This window comes from Oncorhynchus nerka, linkage group LG5 (assembly GCF_034236695.1).
Source record: "Oncorhynchus nerka isolate Pitt River linkage group LG5, Oner_Uvic_2.0, whole genome shotgun sequence".
In the NCBI taxonomy this organism is placed as follows: Eukaryota; Metazoa; Chordata; class Actinopteri; order Salmoniformes; family Salmonidae; genus Oncorhynchus; species Oncorhynchus nerka.
In genome coordinates, this window is record NC_088400.1 from 35,413,356 (window position 1) to 35,434,774 (window position 21,419).

General features: G+C 43.7%; 1 protein-coding gene across 1 annotated transcript; it reads left to right on the top strand.

Annotated features, from left to right (window-relative positions):
• Positions 1–1,450: 1,450 nt before the first annotated feature.
• LOC115129391 (sodium/hydrogen exchanger 6-like) lies at positions 1,451–20,313 on the top strand. The gene is made up of 16 exons (XM_029659670.2): positions 1,451–1,882; positions 4,273–4,472; positions 5,178–5,255; positions 5,716–5,792; positions 5,917–6,029; positions 6,410–6,515; positions 9,568–9,709; positions 10,570–10,675; positions 10,803–10,891; positions 11,014–11,127; positions 11,321–11,432; positions 15,735–15,888; positions 16,100–16,130; positions 16,229–16,314; positions 16,618–16,723; positions 17,006–20,313. The coding sequence occupies exons 1-16, from the start codon at positions 1,591–1,593 to the stop codon at positions 17,282–17,284; spliced, it is 2,085 nt and encodes a 694-aa protein (XP_029515530.2). The 5' UTR covers positions 1,451–1,590; the 3' UTR covers positions 17,285–20,313.
• The last annotated feature ends 1,106 nt before the right edge of the window (positions 20,314–21,419 follow it).

Genomic DNA, 21,419 nt, shown 5'->3' on the forward strand with positions numbered 1-21,419 from the left:
GCCCCAACAGATCCAGAGAACTTGTTCTCAACTAGCCTACCTGATTAAATAAAGGTGAAATAAAAAATAAAAAGATTACAATCTCTATTGCACTCGACACTGCCCTTTCCCACCTTGGACAAAAGGAACACCTACGTGAGAATGCTGTTCATTGACTACACCTCAGCTTTCAACACACCCTAGGATTAAACACCTCCCTCTGCAAATGGATACTGGACTTTTTGACAGGCCGCTCTCGGGTGGTAAGGCTAGGCAACAACACATCTGCCACGCTGACCCGCAACACAGGAGCCCCTCAGGGGTGCGTGCTTAGCCCCCTCTTCTACTCCCTGTTGACCCACGACTGTGTGGCAGCACATGACTCCAACACCATCATTAAGTTTGCTGTTGACATGATGGTAGTAGGCCTGATCACCGACGATGATGAGACCTGGCAGTGTGGTGCCAGGACAACAACCTCTCCTTCAACGTCAGCAAGATAAAGGAGCTGAAACTACAAGAAACAGAGGGCCAAACACGCCCGCATTCACATCGATGGGGCAGTAGTGGAGACGGTCATAATCTTCAAGTTCCTCTGGACCTATCACTGAGGTCCTATTATGGTCCAAAAACACCAAAACAGTTGTGAAGAGGGTAAGACAAAAATTCATAACAAAAATAAGCTTTTTTTTAAATCTTAATTTATGTTTAGGGTTAGGCATAAGGTTAGCAGTGTGGTTAAGGTTAGGGTTAAGGTTTTATTTTTTATTTTTAAGAAGAGAAATTGTATGGGCGGGGTTCATGACCTTGTGTCTGTGGTAACTAGTAACCATCGTACTACTAGAGTGACGTCTTTAACTTCCCGGTCAAAATCCAAAGCAAACCTCATAATAAGATTTCTGAACAGAAAAATTATATCTCAAGAGTTAATAATAATATATACAAATCAATATATAGTTTGACACATTAATCACCAATATGGGCACACAATTAGCAGCATTATCATATTTTATTTTTATCATCCGAAAATACTTTTAATTTGAACAACAAAAAATGCAATACCGAGACAAAAAACATTTTCCCTTCTGGAACCATCCATCGCCAGGAAGGGACAGAAGAGAGGAGGCTATTTTTTAGAAGATTAAGAGTGGGACACAGCCGATTGAATAAGATTTTAAATGTGATAGGAAAGCATCCAAAAGGAAAGTGTGATTATTGCCAGGAAACAGAGACCGTATTGCTACAGTGTGGGCAGTATCAGAGGAAAGAGAGAGGCTGAAATCTAGTATGAGGGAGAAGGGGATACAGGAAATTATTTTAAAGATTATATTGAGTTGAACTTGATTATATATAGTCTCAAATATGTTGTTATATGTTTTAAAAGCAACGGGGTGGCAGGTAGGATTTAGTTTCTCCCTGCCTCTCTCCCATACTCCAGTACAGAAGGTGGCGATAATGCACCATAACGTTTGATGCCAACCGCCGATAAACCCCCCCCGAAGAGAAGGGAAACATCAATCTACTGTTGCTGTCTCGGCTTAGTTATCTCGCATGAAATATATATCTAGAAACCTTGAATAACCACAACGTAGCTACTATCTTGAAGATTGAATGTTCAACATGGGTTACAATAAATTCAGAGTCAACGCAACTCGGAAGATGTCGAAGACGTTAGCCTTGACCGTTCTAACCTGTTTGTCGTTCTGCATCAGTGTTTGCAGGGCAGAGGATAGTGCCATGGAGAACATCGTAACAGAGAGGAAGGTTGAAGATAACCACAGACAAGACAGTGCCGACCTGCTGATTTTCATCATGCTCCTAACCCTCACGATTTTAACTATTTGGTTATTCAAGCACCGTCGTTTCAGGTTTTTGCATGAAACGGGACTAGCTATGATCTATGGTGAGTATGGGTGAGAGGCCCACTTGTCAGGAGACTGCATGATGTCATTGATATTGTTATTACTCACCGTCATATTGTTTATGTAGTTAGCTATACACGTCATTGCATGTTTATGTAGCATTTCTAATATACCTGTAGACTTACAGTCATTGCGCTAACGCTAGTTAGCATTGTCTCGCGAAACTACCGCTAACTTCATCCATACTGCACGCAGAGACATAAAAAAAATGGTATCCACGAGTTCATCTGACTCTTGAGTAAGTAGAACAAGGACTAACTCTCACAGTATTCCTTTAACATTACCTGGAAATATGCTGACAGTGTTGTCATTCCTATAGGGATGCGGTAGAGACAACATAATGCCTATGTGAGTCCTAGAATGGATGTATCACTATGTTATACTGAACAAAAATATAAACTCAACATGCAACAATGTCAAAGATGTGACTGAGTTACAGTTCATAGAAGGAAATCAGTCAATTGAAATAAAGCCATTAGGAGCTAATCTATTGATTTCACATGACTGGGAATACAGATATCTGTTGGTCACAGAAACCTTTTTTTAAAGTAGGGGCATGGATCAGAAAACCAGTTGGTGTGACCATTTTTTGCCTCATGCAGCGCGACACATCTTGTTCGCATAGAGTTTGACCAGGTTGTTGATTGTTGCCTGTAGAATGTTGCCCCGTTCCTCTTCAATGGCGGTGCGAAGTTGCTGGATATTGTCGGGAACTGGAACACGCTGTCATACATGTTGATCCAGACTGGTGATTATGCAGGCCATGGAAGAACTGGGACACGCTGTCATACATGTTGATCCAGACTGGTGATTATGCAGGCCATGGAAGAACTGGGACACGCTGTCATACATGTTGATCCAGACTGGTGATTATGCTGGCCATGGAAGAACTGGGCCATTTTCATCTCCCAGGAATTGTGTACAGATCCTTGCGACATGGGACCGTGCATTATCATGCTGAAACACGAGGTGAGGAGTGGCACGACAGTGGGCCTCAGGATCTCATCACGGTATCTCACAGCATTCAAATTGCCATCGATAAAATGCAATTGTGTTTGTCGTCCGTAGCTTTTGCCTGCCCATACCATAACCCCACTGCCACCATGGGGCACTCTTCACAACGTTGACATCAGCAAACCTCTTGCCCACACGACACCATACACGTATGTGTCTGCCATCTGCCCGGTACAGTTGAAACCGGGATTAATCCGTGAAGAGCACACTTATCCAGCATGCCAGTGGCCATCAAATGTTAGCTTTTGCTCACTGAATTCGGTTATGACTCCGAGCTGCAGTCAGGTCGAGACCCTGATGAGGACGACGAGCATGCAGATGAGCTTCCCTAAGATGGTTTCCGAAAGTTTACGCAGAATTTATTTGGTTGTGCAAACCCACAGTTTCATCAGTTTTCCGGCTGGCTGGTCTCCGACGATCCCGCAAGTGAAGAAGCCGGATGTAGAGGTCCTGGGATGGCGTGGTTACACGTGGTCTGTGGTTGTGAGGCCGGTTGGACGTACTGCCAAATTCTTTAAAGCGACATTGGAGGCAGCTTATGGTAGAGAAATTAACATGACATTCTCTGGCAACAGCACTGGTGGACATTCCTGCAGTCATCATGCCAATTGGACACTCCTTCAACTTGAGACATCTGGCGTTGTGTGACAAAACGGCACGATTTTATTGTCCCCAGCACAAGGTGCACCTGTGTAATGATCATTCTTTTTCATTAGCATCTTGATATGCTACATCTGTTAGGTGGATGGATTATCTTGGCAAAGGAGAAATGCTCACTAACAGGAATGTAAACTAATTTGTGCACACGATTTGAGAGAAATATGCTTTATATGCGTATGGAACATTTCTGGGAGCTTTTATTTCAGCTAATGAAACATGGGACCAGCACTTTACCTGTTCCGTTTATATTTTTTGTTCAGTGTACAGGAACATTTCTGGGAGCTTTTATTTCAGCTCATGAAACATGGGACCAGCACTTTACCTGTTGCGTTTATATTTTTGTTCAGTGTACATCTCTGTTGTTGGGAAACAATATTCATGCCTGATCAGTTATGCGACTGTGTGCATGCACTAAACCCCATACCGTTCTGTGTTATTCACCCAGGAAGGTCCAACTTGCTTCAGTGTTTTACTGTAGTTTAGTGTAGTACTCTCTACTACACACCATGCACTTCCCTGAAGCCTGTTACCTGGTTATTTATTTACAATTCACAAGGTGCTGCTGTACCAGCTTTAAGGGTGGAGAGGACAACTGTGAACCCAGTTAGCAGGGGTTGCCTTGTGGCATGTAGTGTAGGGGCTTTCATAGGTGCAATTCTGTGTTTGTTCACCCTTTGTTCCCTCTCTCTCCCTCCAGGTGTGCTGGTTGGGGTGGTCCTGCGCTATGGTATCCACGTACCCCGTGACATTAGTAACGTCACCCTCAGTTGCCATGTCAACGCCAGCCCACCCACACTGCTCGTCAACGTCAGTGGCAAGTTCTACGAGTACAGTCTGAAGGGTGAGATCAGCCCCTCTGAGATCAATGATGTACAAGACAACGAGATGCTTCGCAAGGTAGAGTCCCAAACAGATGTGGTCCTTGTTAATGTGATGCACATGAATGGCTTGACTGACCAAAACAGTGGGGGCTTACAGATGGCATGGTTGTTGTCTGAAAGTGTTTCTTCATATCCGAAGTGCTGTTTGGGAGGCTTAGTACGAATCAGGCAAGTAGGTTGCCTTTGTTGACATATTTCATTCTCAATCTTTCCCTAGACATTTTCCACACTTACTCACTGTCTGACACACACACATGAGACTGTGTCTAACTCGGAGCATAGCATATGTAATCAGTCATGTCCTGAGGTAGCCTACAGAGCACTACTCTGTTCTATGCAAACACTGTGTCACCTGATCAGAGAAAATAAACCTTTCCTTGATGCCATTTAGGACTTAGAGTTGATGTCAGCCTAAAGAGGCTTGATCAGAACTAGGCCTAACCATAGTACATTAGAGTTGATGTCAGCCTAAAGAGGCTTGATCAGAACTAGGCCTAACCGTAGGACATTAGATTAACAAACATAACAACTAGCGCTATTTTCATCCATCAACACAATTGAAAAGGGATTTAGAACCCTTGTTAGTTATTATTACAGGTAGTTATAATTAGATTCAAACTAATAATAACAGGTTTTATTAGTTGTAGTCCTCCATAGTCAGTGGGAGACTACTGTTCAGTCATGTAATACAATCCCTCTTGTGTTTTCCCCTTTTCTATAGGTGACCTTTGACCCTGAAGTGTTCTTTAACATCCTCCTGCCCCCCATCATCTTCCATGCCGGCTACAGTCTGAAGAGGGTAAGACATGTAGTTAGTTGTTTAAAGATGCTCTATGCAGAAATCGCTCTGCCATTTCCTGTTTGCTAAAATGCTAACAGTTTGCCTAATTTCAGTTTGCGATAAAACAAGCAAGTATAGTGTAGATAATCATTGTACCATCTAAACCGTAGTTAAAAATATTTTCCATAACCACAAATATTGTATTTTCAGATGTTTAAAGCTGGTGTACAAAAGTAAAAGATGCAAAAACTAAACTTAAATATGGGGAGCATAGAAATAGTGGCCACTGAACAGATTTACCACTTCTTAGACTTGCTTTCAATGATAATGACAGATCTATAACACGCATTTCCATGTGAATTTGGTCAGGTCGCCCCAAAAGTTACATATTGCAGCTTTAAACGATAGTTAAATCACAGTGTTGATTTGTTCTTGGGTAATATTTAGGCCTAATCCTTCATCTAATTCTATCTCCCAGAGACACTTCTTCAGGAACATGGGATCCATCCTAGCCTATGCCTTTCTGGGAACAGTCATATCATGTTTCATCATTGGGTGAGTTCACACCCTGTATTATACATGTATCCATTACATCTGTGTGTTTATGCACCTTTAGGGTTTTGTGTGACATGTCAGAGAAATGCTCAGCTGAAGTAGTATGATCTCTATCTCTGTACAGGTTACTGATGTACGGCTGTGTCACGCTGATGAAGCAAGTGGGACAGCTTGACGGGGACTTCTTCTTCACTGACTGCCTGTTGTTTGGAGCCATTGTCTCTGCTACTGACCCCGGTACAGACCCCGTTCACCTCAGTCACCTCTTTAGTACACTACATAATGGTCAACCGCTTGCTTCACTAGTAATATGCCTAGTCAGACATAGTTATTTAAAGGGTGATTTCCTGATTCACAAGCTGCAAAAACATGCACTGCCGCTAATTATTTCAGTGACTGGGAAAATGTGAGTTGTGGAATATAGTATAGGCTGATGTAGACACCACCAATGATTTCTAACCTATAGGGCTCTATTTGTGGGTTATTTTTAGTAGAATGTTGCCAACTATATGTTGCGCGTCTTACATTGTAGAATGTGGTCTTGGAGGTCCATCTGCATGTCATTGTGCCATTCTGTAGACAGTCTAAAGGTGGTTACTGTGTCTCTCGTCCTGCAGTGACGGTGCTGGCCATCTTCAACGAGCTGCAGGTGGACGTGGATCTGTACGTTCTGCTGTTTGGAGAGAGCGTTCTCAATGACGCCGTGGCCGTGGTGCTGTCCTCGTGAGTCCTCCGTCTTAACCTGACCCACCTGTCTACCGTCTGTCTGTCTGTGCGCCTGTATGTACACACTCGCGTTGTGAGGTTTGTCCTTGCGATCCATTGTTGTGACGCTTTGGCTGACAAATCTCATCTTTCAACAAATGTGCTTTGAAACATTTTTTAATTTTTTTAATATATAATTTGTGCAGGGTAAGGGGGCGTTTAGCCTACACACCCACACAGGTTCATGGACATGCGCACACAGACACCCTCGAACAACTTGTTGGTATGGATTTTCCTGTGTGTGACCTGGCACTATACCAATAACAAGCCAGTATTAATACTGTGGAATGTGTGAGGCTGACCTTTTGGTAACCCTAACCACTACATTCCCTCTGCCGGGAACTCTTAATATTTCACAATTGGGTTCTGTTATGGTTGGCTCAGTGCGGGGGTGCGGCACGCCCCTGGAGCCAGTCAGTGGTTAGAGGGTGTGGCGGCGACGCGAGACACTCCCCTGAGCTGGTGTGCTAGCCCAGTGCTTTTGCAGTGGTTTCGTTTTGCGTCGTTAGAACACACACGGCAAATGACCAACCATTACACTCCAGATAGCAGATATGAACCACAGCACAAGTACAACCCAGAAAGGGATAGTTCACTCAAATCAAAGTTCGTCAGGTGTTTGCAGAACCTAAAAGTTTTGAGCATTGAGCCCATATTAGATCCAGAGGTATGCATTAGGGAAAATCATCTTGATGCACCAATTCAAACTGCATCCCAGTTCTGGTGGTATGAAATTCTGGTGATTTGCTGTTTGGGTGATACCAGTTTGTTGTTACGTCCAGTGGAGGCTGTTGAGGTTAGGACGGCTCATAATAATGGCTGTAATGGAGTCAATGAAATGGTATCAAGCACATAAAACCAACTGGTTTCCATTACATTGACTCCATTTGTATTTTGACATGTTATCTAACATCACTAATTCCAAGCTTCAGCTAATCTTTCACGAGTGGTTCCCCATATTTTACCAGTTTCAAAATCTAGGCCTAATAGTTCCTCCAGTTTGAATTTAATAAAAAGCTGTTGAAGTGTTTCTGCCAAAGTTCTTAAGGATTGATGTATCTAACGTGGTAGATGGAATACCTGAAGATGTATCTAACGTGGTAGATGGAATACCTGAAGATGTATCTAACGTGGTAGATGGAATACCTGAAGATGTATCTAACGTGGTAGATGGAATACCTGAAGATGTATCTAACGTGGTAGATGGAATACCTGAAGATGTATCTAACGTGGTAGATGGAATACCTGAAGATGTATCTAACGTGGTAGATGGAATACCTGAAGATGTATCTAACGTGGTAGATGGAATACCTGAAGATGTATCTAACGTGGTAGATGGAATACCTGAAGATGTATCTAACGTGGTAGATGGAATACCTGAAGATGTATCTAACGTGGTAGATGGAATACCTGAAGATGTATCTAACGTGGTAGATGGAATACCTGAAGATGTATCTAACGTGGTAGATGGAATACCTGAAGATTTATCTAACGTGGTAGATGGAATACCTGAAGATTTATCTAACGTGGTAGATGGAATACCTGAAGATGGATCTAACGTGGTAGCTGGAATACCTGAAGATGGATCGAACGTGGTAGCTGGAATACCTGAAGATGGATCGAACGTGGTAGCTGGAATACCTGAAGATGGATCGAACTTGGTAGCTGGAATTCCCATAGAACCCTCTAGCGTAGCACATTGCTACTAAAATAGTTGCCTCACATACAGTACTTACTAGCAGATGTCCATACACAAATATTTACATACTGTAGTACAATCTCATCATTCCTTATTGATTTCCATATGAAACTATGAAAGCAAGCCACAACGTATTTGCCTAAGAGATCCATCTGCACTTCAAACAGACTGGGCATGCAAACGGTAGTACTAGTACTATACAGTGTAGTCTCTGGTCACTAGGATCGTTCTGATCATCAGTTATGGGGTCCACTAGGATCGTTCTGATCATCAGTTATGGGGTCCACTAGGATCGTTCTGATCATCAGTTATGGGGTCCACTAGGATCGTTCTGATCATCAGTTATGGGGTCCACTAGGATCGTTCTGAACATCAGTTATGGGGACCACTAGGATCGTTCTGATCATCTGTTATGGGGACCACTAGGATCGTTCTGATCATCAGTTATGGGGACCACTAGGATCGTTCTGATCATCTGTTATGGGGACCACTAGGATCGTTCTGATCATCAGTTATGGGGACCACTAGGATCGTTCTGATCATCAGTTATGGGGACCACTAGGATCGTTCTGATCATCAGTTATGGGGTCCACTAGGATCGTTCTGATCATCAGTTATGGGGACCACTAGGATCGTTCTGATCATCAGTTATGGGGACCACTAGGATCGTTCTGATCATCTGTTATGGGGACCACTAGGATCGTTCTGATCATCTGTTATGGGGACCACTAGGATCGTTCTGATCATCAGTTATGGGGACCACTAGGATCGTTCTGATCATCAGTTATGGGGACCACTAGGATCGTTCTGATCATCAGTTATGGGGACCACTAGGATCGTTCTGATCATCAGTTATGGGGACCACTAGGATCGTTCTGATCATCTGTTATGGGGACCACTAGGATCGTTCTGATCATCTGTTATGGGGACCACTAGGATCGTTCTGATCATCTGTTATGGGGACCACTAGGATCGTTCTGATCATCAGTTATGGGGACCACTAGGATTAAGCCCTCCCCTGGTTTGTAGGAATATACCATACCTTGGTTCTGATATCAATGGGTTGCAGATTATTCAAGACTTTCAACCTTCTCAGGATGGAAGCACATTATAAAGCAGCTCTCTAGTTTTCCAAATTATCCATGTTTTCTTTAAGTATTCTGCAAGCAAAGCACATTTATTTCTAGGCTCCAGAAATGCAACAGTACATACCGGTATTTCATTTCCAGCCTTATAACACTTCATCCACCCACATAAGGCACCTGAACTGTTCTGTTGTACCTTTTCTAATATTGACTGTGTTTGTTCCAGGTCCATCGTGGCATACCAGCCGGAGGGGGACAACAGTCACACCTTTGAGGTGATGGCCATGTTGAAGTCCTTCGGGGTGTTCCTGGGTGTTTTCAGTGGATCCTTCGCCCTGGGGGTGGCCACCGGGGTCATGACAGCACTCATATCCTTTACGCAGTGATATACTTCCTGTGTGATTTGAGTGTCTAGAAATATATAGATTGATATAGCAATCACATCCAGGTTAGAAACCGATGCAAATGCCTTTGTTCTTGTATTAGAATGTATGAAGTTGTGTTTTTTTGGTATTATCAACTTGCTTGTTGCTATATGTTAAACTTAAATCTCTAAGCTTCTCTGTAAAAAAAAACGAAGCAAAACAGATAACTGCCTTCTTCCATTTCAAAACTAGTTCTCTGCGATTTTCCCTTCCTCCATGAAATGTGGGAACTGTGAGTTGGCCACGCTCTCTGAGCCATTCTTCTCCATCTCTGCCATGGTGGCAATAGCTGGTGTATAGTGAGTTGTGTAGTGTATACACTAAATGTATAAACATTAGGAACACCTTCCCAGTATTGAGTTGCCCTCAACAGGTTTCAAGTGTTCTACAGGGATGCTGTTCCATTTTGACTCCAATGCTTCCCACGGTTGTGTCAAGTCGGCTGGATGTCCTTTGCGTGGTGGACCATTCTTGATACACACAGGAAACTGTTGAGGGTGAAAAACCCAGCAGCGTTGCAGTTCTTGACACACTCAAAATGGTGTGCCTGGCACCTACTACCATACCCCTGTTCATAATGGCACACATACACATTCCATGTCTGGAGGCTTAGAAATCCTTCTTTAACCTGTCTCCTCCCCTTCATCTACACTGATTTGAAGTGGATTTAACAAGTGACATCAATAAGGGATCATAGCTTTCACCTGGATTCACCTGGTCAGTCAATGTCACGGAAATAGCAGGTGTTCCTAATGCCAGTGTAGTGTTTCATGTGGTATTTTCTCCTTGACTGTTCTCCTCACGTCACTAAGTTCACTAAGCTGAGAGACTTCCATCTCCTGGAGACGGCTCTCTTCTTCCTCATGTCCTGGAGCACCTTCTTAATGGCTGAGGCCTGTGGCTTCACAGGTGAACCCTCATCTTACCGCAAAGCTACACTCAGGTCATGGTCCCACCCCCACGGGTTATTTTTCATCACCCAGCTTATTACGGTTAATCACGATGTGGATGTGTCTGGTTGATGTTGTGTGTGCAGGTGTGGTGGCGGTGCTGTTCTGTGGGATCACTCAGGCTCACTACACCTTCAACAACCTGTCCCCTGAGTCTCAGGAAAGGACCAAACAGGTGAGGACAACGTTTACCATGGCAGTTATTTAAGGGCAAGCTACTCTGGACAGCGATGTCATCGGCTAAATATTGATGTTCCTTCAGTGTCACTGAAAGGTTGTTTTTGTGTTGTCCTGTAGTTGTTTGAGCTGCTGAACTTCCTGGCGGAGAATTTCATCTTCTCCTACATGGGTCTGGCGCTGTTCACCTTCAAGAACCACATCTTCAACCCAACCTTCATTGTCGGGGCTTTCGTATCTTTACTCAAAACTATAATACTTCAATTAATGTTCAACTTTTGATTTAGTAGCACTGTAGGGAGTTCATGTGGAGTATGGACTATATTGCATGTAAAGTTGGTGAAACCAGAAAGGTCATGGTAAGATTGCAAATATCTTTGTTTCTCTGGACTGTTTGGAGGCCTCCTTGACAGTGTTCCCCTCCCAGCTGGCAGTGTTCTTGGGAAGAGCAGCCAACATCTACCCCCTGTCCTTCCTGCTCAACCTGGGACGCAGGAACAAGATCAGCTCCAACTTCCAACACATGATGATGTTTGCTGGTACAGTGTGTGACGTGGTCAGACAGAGATCTGGTGCCACAGTTTGTCATTTTCCTTTACTCATAAATTGCAGCTTACGTTCAGTCACCAGAATAAATAACTTTGTATTTACTTGAAGAGAAAAAGCGTGTGAAGTAAAATAAGCTATCCCGTTCTATCCAATTTCAGGGTTTCTGGGGATGAAATATCAGCCACAGTTATATATACAGTACCAGTCAAAAGTTTGGACACACCTACTTATTTTTTACTATTTTCTACATTGTAGAATAATAGTGAAGACATTAAATGCTATGAAATAGCACGTGTGGAAGCATGTAGTAACAAATCAAAATATATTTTAGACTCTTCAAAGTAGCCACCCTTTGCCTTGATGACAGCTTTGCACACTCTTGGCTTTCTCTCAACCAGCTTCATAATGAATGCTTTTCCAACAGTCTTGAAGGAGTTCCCACATATGCTGAGCACTTGTCTACTTTTCCTTCACTTTGCGGTCCAACTCATCCCAAGCCAGGTCATCTGATGCAGCACTCCCATCACGCTCATTGATCAAATAGCCCTTACACAGCCTGGAGGTGTGTTGGGTCATTGTCCTGTTGAAAAACAAATGATAGTCCCACTAAGCGCAAACCAGATGGGATGGCGTATCGCTGCAAAATGCTGTGGTTGCCATGCTGGTTAAGTGCCTTGAATTCTAAATTAATCACTGACAGTGTCATGAGCAAAGCACCCCCATACCATCACACCACCTCCATGCTTCATGGTGGGAACCACACATGCAGAGATCATCCGTTCACCTACTCTGCGTCTCAAAAAGACAGAGTAGTGTCCTTTAGTAGTGGTTTCTTTACAGCAATTTGAACATGAAGGCCTGATTCATGCAGTCTCCTCTGAATAGTTGATGTTGAGGTGTGGCTGTCCATCACTCTCCTTCTGCGTCTCACAAAGACGTGGCAGTTGGAACCAAAAATCTTACATTTGGACTCATCAGACCAAAAGACAGATTTCCACAGGTCTAATGTCCATTGCTCATGTTTCTTGGCCCAAGCAAGTCTATTCTTCTTATTGGTGTCCTTTAGTAGTGGTTTCTTTCCATCAATTCGACCATGAAGGCCTGATTCACGCAGTCTCCTCTGAACAGTTGATGTTGAGATGTCTGTCTGGTACTTGAACTCTGTGAAGCATTTATTTGGGCTGCCATTTCTGATTTAGTTTAAATAGTTACTCTAATGAACGTATCCTCTGCAGCATAGGTAACTTTGGGTTTCTATTTCCTGTGGAGGTCCTCATGAGAACCAGTTTCATCATACCACTTGATGGTTTTTGTGACTGCTCTTAAATGTTCTGTATTGACTGACCTTCATATCTTAAAGTAATGATGGACTGTCATTTCTTGCCATAATATGGACTTGGTCTTTTACCAAATAAGGCTATATTCTGTATACCACCCCTACCTAGTCACAACACAACTGGCTCAGACACATTAAGAAGGAAAGACATTCCACAAATACATTTTTAACAAGATACACCTGTTAATTGAAATGCGTTCCAGGTGACTTCCTCATGAAGCTGGTTGAGAAAATGCCAAGAGTCTGCAAAGCTGTCATCAACGCAAAGGATGGCTACTTTGAAGAATCTCAAATATAAAATACATTTTGATTTGTTGAACACTTTTTTTGGGTTACTCCGTGTGTGTTATTTCATAGTTTTGATGTCTTCACTATTATTCTACAATGTAGAAAATAGTACAAATAAAGGAAAACCCTGGAATGAGTAGGTGTGTCCAAACCTTTGACTGGTACTGTGCAGTCGTGGCCAAAAGTTTTGAGAATGACACATATTAATTTTCACTAAGTCTTCTGCCTCAGTTTGTATGATGGCAATTTGCATATACTCCAGAATGTTATGAAGAGTGATCCGATGAATAGCAATTAATTGCAAAGTCCCTCTTTGCCATGCAAATTAACTGAATCCCCAAAAAACATTTCCACTGCATTTCAGCCCTACCACAAAAGGACCAGCTGACATCATGCCAGTGATTCTCTCATTAACACAGGTGTTGACGGTCTAAAGCTGGAGATCACCCTGTCATGCTGATTGAGTTTGAATAACAGACTGGAAGCTTCTAAAGGAGAGTGGTGCTTGGAATCATTGTTCTTCCTCTGTCAACCATGGTCATCTGCAAGGAAACACCTGCCGCCATCATTTCTTTGCACAAAAAGGGCTTCACAGGCAAGGATATTGCTGCCAGTAAGATTATACCTAAGGGTCCTCCCTGGTGGCGCAGTGGTCTAAGGCTATGCCACCAGAGATTCTGGGTTCGCGCCCAGGTTCTGTCGCAGCCGGCCGCGACCGGGAGGTCCATGGGGCGACGCACAATTGGCCCAGCATCGTCCGGGTTAGGGAGGGTTTGGCCGGCAGGGATATCCTTGTCTCATCGCGCACTAGCGACACTGTGGCGGGCCGGGCGCAGTGCACGCTGACCAGGTGTTTCCTCCTCCTTCCTTCCTCCAACACATTGGTGCGGCTGGCTTCCGGGTTGGATGTGCGTTGTGTCAAGAAGCAGTGCGGCTAGTTTGGGTTGTGTTTCGGAGGACGCATGGCTCTCGACCTTCGCCTCTCCCGAGTCTGTACTGGAGTTGCAGCGATGAGACAAGACCGTAACTAATTGGATACCATTAAATTGGGGAGAAAAAAGGGGTAAAAAAGAATGCACCTAAATCAACCATTTAATGGATCATCAAGAACTTCAAGGAGAGAGATTCAATTGTTGTGAAGAAGGCTTCCGGGCGCCCAAGGAAGTCCAGCAAGCGCCAGGACCGTCTCCTAAAGTTGATTTAGCTGCGGGATCGGGGCACCACCAGTACAGAGCTTGCTCAGGAATGGCTGCAGGCAGTTGTGAGTGCATCTGCACGCACAGTGAGGCGATGACTTTTGGAGGATGGCCTGGTGTCAAGAAGGGTAGCAAAGAAGCCACTTCTCTCCAGGAAAAACATCATGGACAGACTGATATTCTGCAAAAGGTACAGGGATTGGACCGCTGAGGACTGGGGTAAAGTCATTTTCTCTGATGAATCCCCTTTCTGTTTGGTTGGGGCATCCGGTAAAAAGCTTGTCCTGAGAAGACAAGGTGAGCGCTACCATCAGTCCTGTGTCATGCCAACAGTAAAGCATCCTGAGACCATTCATGTGTGGGGTTGCTTCTCAGCCAAGGGAATGGGCTCACTCACAATTTTTCCTAAGAACACAGCCATGAATAAAGAATGGTACCAACACATCCTCCGAGAGCAACTTCTCCCAACCATCCAGGAATAGTTTGGTGACGAACAATGCCTTTTCCAGCATGATGGAGCACATTGCCATAAGGCAAAAGTGATAACTATGTGGCTCGGGGAACAAAACTTCTATATTTTGGGTCCATGGCCAGGAAACTCTCCAGACCTTAATCCCATTGAGAACTTGTGGTCAATCATCAAGAGGTGGGTGGACAAGCAAAAACCCACAAACTGCAAGCATTGATAATGCAAGAATGGGCTGCCATCAGTCAGGATGTGGCCCAGAAGTTAATTGAGAGCATGCCAGGGCGGATTGCAGAGGTCTTGGAAAAGAAGGGTCAACACTGCAAATATTGACTTTTTGCATCAACTTCATGTAATTGTCAAAAAAAGCCTTTGACACTTATGAAATGCTTGTAATTATACTTCAGTATTCCAGTGTAACATCTGACAAAAATATCTAAAGACACTGAGGCAGCAGACTTTGAAAATGTATACTTGTGTCATTCTCAAAACTTTTGGCCACGACTGTATATAAAATGTTTGGGGAATAAATAAAAAATAAATATCCTACCAATTTTTGTCCTAAAGCTTTAAAAAATATAAATGTTCATTTATGAGTCTGCTTTTGTGTGTCCGGTGATTTAGGAGATGCTGTTTTGCTAATACAGTACATCCTTTATAGAATATTAATGTAGTAACTTGAGTCATACCAGCACCTGTTGTTTCAATGACCCCTATGGACCTGTTTTAACTGATTGTCATGTGATCACTGTAATTGGAAATGTTCAGAGTTCCCACACCAGTGACGTTATCTAACAAAAAGCTGTTTTAAGTGATATTACTTGTGGACACACACACACACACACACACACACACAGTATTACCCCTCCTTGTTTCCAGAAGAATCCAGGCTTCCAAGCAACTTTGCAGTATTTTGTTTTTTGTGTGTGTTATTTCTTACATTATCCACAAGCATTTCACTACACCCGCAATAATATGTGTATGACCAATGATTTGTCCTCCAAAGGTCTGCGCGGAGCAATGACCTTTGCCCTTTCCATCCGGGACACGGCTACGTACGCCCGTCAGATGATGTTCACCACCACCCTCCTCATCGTCTTCTTCACCGTGTGGGTCTGTGGAGGGGGAACCACTCAGATGCTCTCCTGCCAGCACATACGGTAGGTCCACCACAGGGGGTCAAAGGTTAGGGGATTTCGGTGTTGGTGTCTGCCTATTTATTGTTGTTGCCTTCAAACGGTACCTTTGTTGAATTGATGTTTATTCTAATCGAGGATACACAAAGCACATAAGGTTGTCTGTCCTCAATATGATCTTCTGTGACCACCGGGATCTGGTCCACTCATTTATGTGTACCTGCGTTTCTAACAGTGTTGGAGTCGATTCGGACGCAGACAACACAGTGAGTATTAAGACTCTGAAAGTTGAGTTATTTGACTTGAATGCTGTAATCGTCTTGTTTTGAGTGGATCGCTGTATCAGTCTTGTGTGTCTGGTCAGATGAGCATGACAGAGGGATCAGAGCGGCGGAGCACCAAACACGAGAGTGCCTGGCTCTTCAGGATCTGGTACAACTTTGACCACAAGTATCCTTTGATGTCACTCCCGTCCGCTCACAGCAGACGGTGCTCCAGTGACCGATATTCATTTCGCAGACAAAGCTTTTATGTTCTCTATCCAGTGTATTAAATCATGATTTGTCCTTCATAACCAAAATGTGTGTGTGTGTGTGTGTGTGTAACTACTGCAATAACATACTAGCCTACAGCAGTGGTGCACTGAAGCAGAGGCGGATGGTTCTCCTATAGTAAGTCTCCCATTACATATTTGAGCAGTTTGTTTTGTTACTATGTGACACAGTTGAGGCCTTGACTCTACGCCCTCTCCAGCTACCTGAAGCCCATCCTGACCCACAGTGGCCCCCCACTCACCGTCACCATGCCTGCCTGCTGTGGACCGCTGGCCAGATGTCTCACCAGCCCACAGGCCTATGAGGTCAGGCCCCACAAACCATGTGTTCCTATTAACCCTGTGACCCTGTTAGGGGGATTATGGTAATAGTGATGACATCTAGTGAGGAAGTGTTTTCTTGTTTGTTTTAATGAGTATCACAGCGGATAGTGTATATTTGAATGAACGCAAATGAAGAGTTGATGATTTCATCAAAGCTAAAGAATTAGTTCAATTATAGCAGGAGTATTTGATTAGTGAGAACCGTCATAATCAGAATGTCATCTAGTGGTAAGCTATGTTGAAATGTTTCTTTCCTGCCACCAGAACGAGTGCCAGCTGAAGGACGACGACTCAGACCTCATCCTGACGGACGGGGACATCAGCCTGACCTACGGTGACATCACTGTGAGCACAGACGCCAGCGGCGCCCACACCAGTGCCGGGCCCGCGGGCACCACCTCCGCCGTCATCTCCGCTGACGACCTGGACCGCGAGCTGACGTACGGGGACCACGAGCTGGTGATGAGGGGTACTCGTCTGGTCCTGCCCATGGATGACTCCGAGCCCCCGCTCGGCGACCAACGACACCGTATGCGGATGTGAGGCGAAAGAGAGGCCAGATGACCAATTCACTCTACGTCCTGCTCCCCCGCAGGCTGCAGGAATTAGATCAACTAAGATCAGCAAGAGACTGGTCTCTCTCTCTCTCTCCTCTTCTCTCATACCGCTCCTCATCTCTTTCTCTCTCACCCACTGCCTCTCCTCTTTGAGTTTCTCAAGTGGTTAATCCATGTCTACCTCATTATTCTTTGTTCATTTCTACTCCTGTCGCCATCATTATAATATAAATTACTTTTTCATGTTTCCTTTTCTTTTGATTCGGTTCAACCGATATCTTTTCTACAGTGTGTCTTCTAACAGGACCACACTGAAATCACGTGTCAATCTGCTCACCGTAGCGCTGCAGCGTCGTCTATACGCATGCATTAGTCTGTATGTGGAGGTCACAGTGCAACAGCTAGCTTAGCTAATACCATTTGTCTCTGTATCACAGGGTGCATAATACCGTTGTTTTTTTTTAATGAGTGGGGAGGTCGAGGGGCTGACTGAGTTTTGTAGCCCTGTTTTGGGGTCTGATTCTGAATGTTGCTGCCTTCTCTGTGTGATCCAAGGGATGCTGGCCTACTTAGTGGCTCGGCGTTGCATTGTGTTGCTATGCATACGGTTAGAATCAAGTGCCTGAGTGACCACTAGTTTATGTTCCCTTTTTAGAAGTGATACACTCCTCCGTCCACTGGGTGGCGACCTCTCTACGGGTGACAGGCTGCCTGCGTTTTGAGACATTGCTCTGTAGATAGTTAAAGATGTTCTAGCCTGGTTCAACCAAGCTAACAATGTAATTCAGCTCGCTCTGTGTAACCTAGCACAAGTCTTGGATCTCCCACAATGACCTCAGACTGTGACTTTGGGAGGGTTTGACACCTTCTTTTAGAAGCTGATGTCACTCACCACAGAAGCAGAAAGAAGGGCTGTCGTTTCGAGTACGAGTTCTAGATCTCCCGTATGGTGAAAGTTGGTGCCATTCCTCCATTGACATTTGATGAAAATTGAGTGCAGGCAGCCTGAAGAAACTTGATGTATTTTGCAACATACTACAAGTACTTTAGCTACTTCCTCGTTTTCACTGTAATTATAATACTATCCACGTGTAAAATGGTGTATATTTGACATTAGGGATCGAAATGTTACTCAAATCAAACCGAGTGTGTACTTCTATCTGGGCTAAGTCCTTGCTTCCTATTGGCTAAGATCTATCTGCTTTAGTTACAGGAGTAGTAGCGGGAACATGTTACAGTAGCTCATAATTAAGGATCTAATCTGCTTTGTTTTTGGCAAATTTATCTGGATTCATTTCTTATTCCATTCTATTTCAAATCGAATTTCCTTGTTTGTATTATTTATAGAAATGGCCTGAGTATGTCCATGTCAAACATTGTTGAGGTGCTGCAGCTACACTATGTAGTGGACCTTAGTTCAACTGTTAACTGCCTTGAGTTATTGACTATACTGTCCCTGGTACTGTATGACGTGACAAAGGATTGGTACATACTATCAGAAACAACTTGAATAGGCCAGTTGGAATCATAACATTTCGACCTTAAATGATCCAAAACCACAGACATATATTTCTTCTTGAAATGCTATGAAGATATGTTTCAAGCAATCATTTCTGTGTTTCTATGATTCAGAGTAGATATGTAGAGAAAAGCTGGTAGGGATCAGTTGAAGAAAACGAAATGGTTGTAGAAAAATGTGTGTGTGTGCAATACTTTATTTGTGTAAAATAATCATACAATAGTTTATATTAGAGTCTAACGTATAATGCCTAATGTATAATGTCTAATGCCTCGCGCTACAATGTATGGGGGCTGGGTTGATTTATAGCTGAGGTCTGGTACCAGAGTAGCTCCTTTGAGCTCCTTGGCTACATGGGGGTTTGCTCTGTGACTGGTCTGGGATCAGTGGTGGCTGTTAATGTGGTGTAGCAGGAAGTGTTGACAGGACACCACCCTGACGACGCACTGTTGATGCGGATGGAATCAGGCCCTGTGCCAGACAGCATTACAGAGGGGGGGCAGAGTAGGAGGGAAGTACAAAGAGAGGGACAGGGTAGGAGCAGAGGAAAGGGGAGGTAGAGAGAGAAATAGTGGACATTCTACCTATATTCAATGTTATTCACTTTCGCACCTGGGGAGGGAGGGGTAGAGGAGGGCAGTGTACCACTCAGTGTTATCTCCTGTTGTGCAGGAACCTCTGACGGCGTGTGGGCCTCTTGACACCACAATGTGCAGGAAATGATTTTTCTTCCCACCATTTTATATATAGTTTTTTTTTCTCCTCTATTTAGTTTATTCTTGATGAAGAAGAGGGGAAATAAGGCGAGTGTCGGGGATGGCGCAGCATTTGCACTTGTCTTTTAAGAAACCTTTGAGTTAGATTTGTCTTGTAAGTTCCATTTGTCATGTTTGTGTTGCTGTTTTTAACCGGCTTTTGTTGGGGTTATGAAGGAATTGACATGAATCCTGTGAACTATGATATTTAGTAGAAACTCATGGAGTCATGTCAAAACTGTCGGTCACGAACTGAAGGGTGGTATCCATTGATGTACAGGTTGTTATGATCTATGTAACCAAGAGTAACAAGATTGGCCTCCTTGCTTTTCCATGCCATTGACTCTGACTCCATCTTCACTTTAAGGAAAAAAGAAATCAAGCAAGATCATGACTGTGTACCAGTCTATAACTAACATATGAAGTAATGTCAAAAAAAGACCCATTATAGGTCACCTTATACCTTGCCTGTACTGTTCTTACAGTATGTGTTCTATTGTTTTGAACGATGAATGGTAACTTGTAATTAACATGTTGACACTAGTCTGAAGTAGCTGACCAAAGGGGCTTGTTGTACTCTGTGTTTTCAGACTGTCCGATGTGTTTATACTGCTACTTCGCTGTGTGTCACACTGTGCTTCCTCAGTGTCGCAGGTACTGACTGTTTACATCTCTGTAAATATTCTCACCTGTTCAAGTTGCGTGCAATGGTCAATAAACAAAGCCTGTGCTTTTGATTGACCCTCTGTAATGTCTCCTTATTGACCTGCTGATTTCACATCAACATGATGATGTTGACACGGTCTGGTTTGCCTCTGAACATGTCCTGGTGGATGAATGTAATGTTAGCGAATAGCTTACCAGATCCAGAAAGTCCAGTCCTGACCTTCCCCTAAGGTTTGGCCGGGAATGAGAACAGGAAAAACTGAATTCATCCCAGTAATTTCTCCACCAGCCTTGGCCTTCAACAGTGTATCACATTCCCCCTATGGACAGTCTCAACCATCTCTTTTATTTTTTTTCACCTTTCCATAGAGAATAGCCCATCCTTCTCATGGACTGACAGGCTGAGGTGGAGTAAGTTTTCCTCCCAGGGCGGATGTAGATATGAGAGGTGCACTTGGAGATTTTCCTGACCAAAAATAAGATTGTCACTAGTTACCACAGCCACAATGTCAAAATTGGCTATAATATAAATCAATTATAAAAACAGAAATGAGCTTTTAGGTCTTCATTTAAGGTTAGGGTTAGGCATAAGGTTAGCTGTGTGGTTATGGTCTGGGTTAAGGGGTTACTCTGGGATTTTGGCAATGAGGCCCTTTATCTACTTCCCCAGAGTCCGATTCTAACTTCCTTCATACTGAACACAGAGACATAAACATAGGTTCCACATGTTCCCATGTACCCCTTTTTAAGATTAGGTTTAAAAATCCTATTTTAAGAAGATACATTTTAGAAACAGGACGGGTTTATCCATTTCTGAAGAGTGACGACCCAAGAATATATAGGACCCAGAGTTCTCCCTAGTCATGAGACACTACTGTCCTGACCCTAACCATAGTCTAGGGATAGACATTTCCCATTCACCATTCCAGGGTGGAGATGTGTTTCAGATGAGAGGCGACTCTCTACTGCCAGATCGTTAGGCGTTCTCCCTCCAGCACATTTCCTCAGTATCAGGATACATCCCTAATAAGGGCAGAACTCCAGAATGCCTGTTTGGTTCCATTACAGCACAGGGAGGAAATATCTACTTTATTAAAGGGAGACTGGGACTGCCTCATGTTCTCTTGAGGGTCTTTGCCACTTTCTTTCTCTCTCTCTCTCTCTCTCTCTCTCTCTCTCTT

Bases quoted from the DNA above. Each gene is read 5' to 3' on its own strand.
- LOC115129391 (XM_029659670.2), top strand. From the start codon at position 1,591: ATGTTCAACATGGGTTACAATAAATTCAGAGTCAACGCAACTCGGAAG. The intron at 4,473-5,177 runs GTAGAGTCCCAA...CCTTTTCTATAG, and splicing joins ACAACGAGATGCTTCGCAAG to GTGACCTTTGACCCTGAAGT. The intron at 16,131-16,228 runs GTGAGTATTAAG...GTGTCTGGTCAG, and splicing joins ATTCGGACGCAGACAACACA to ATGAGCATGACAGAGGGATC.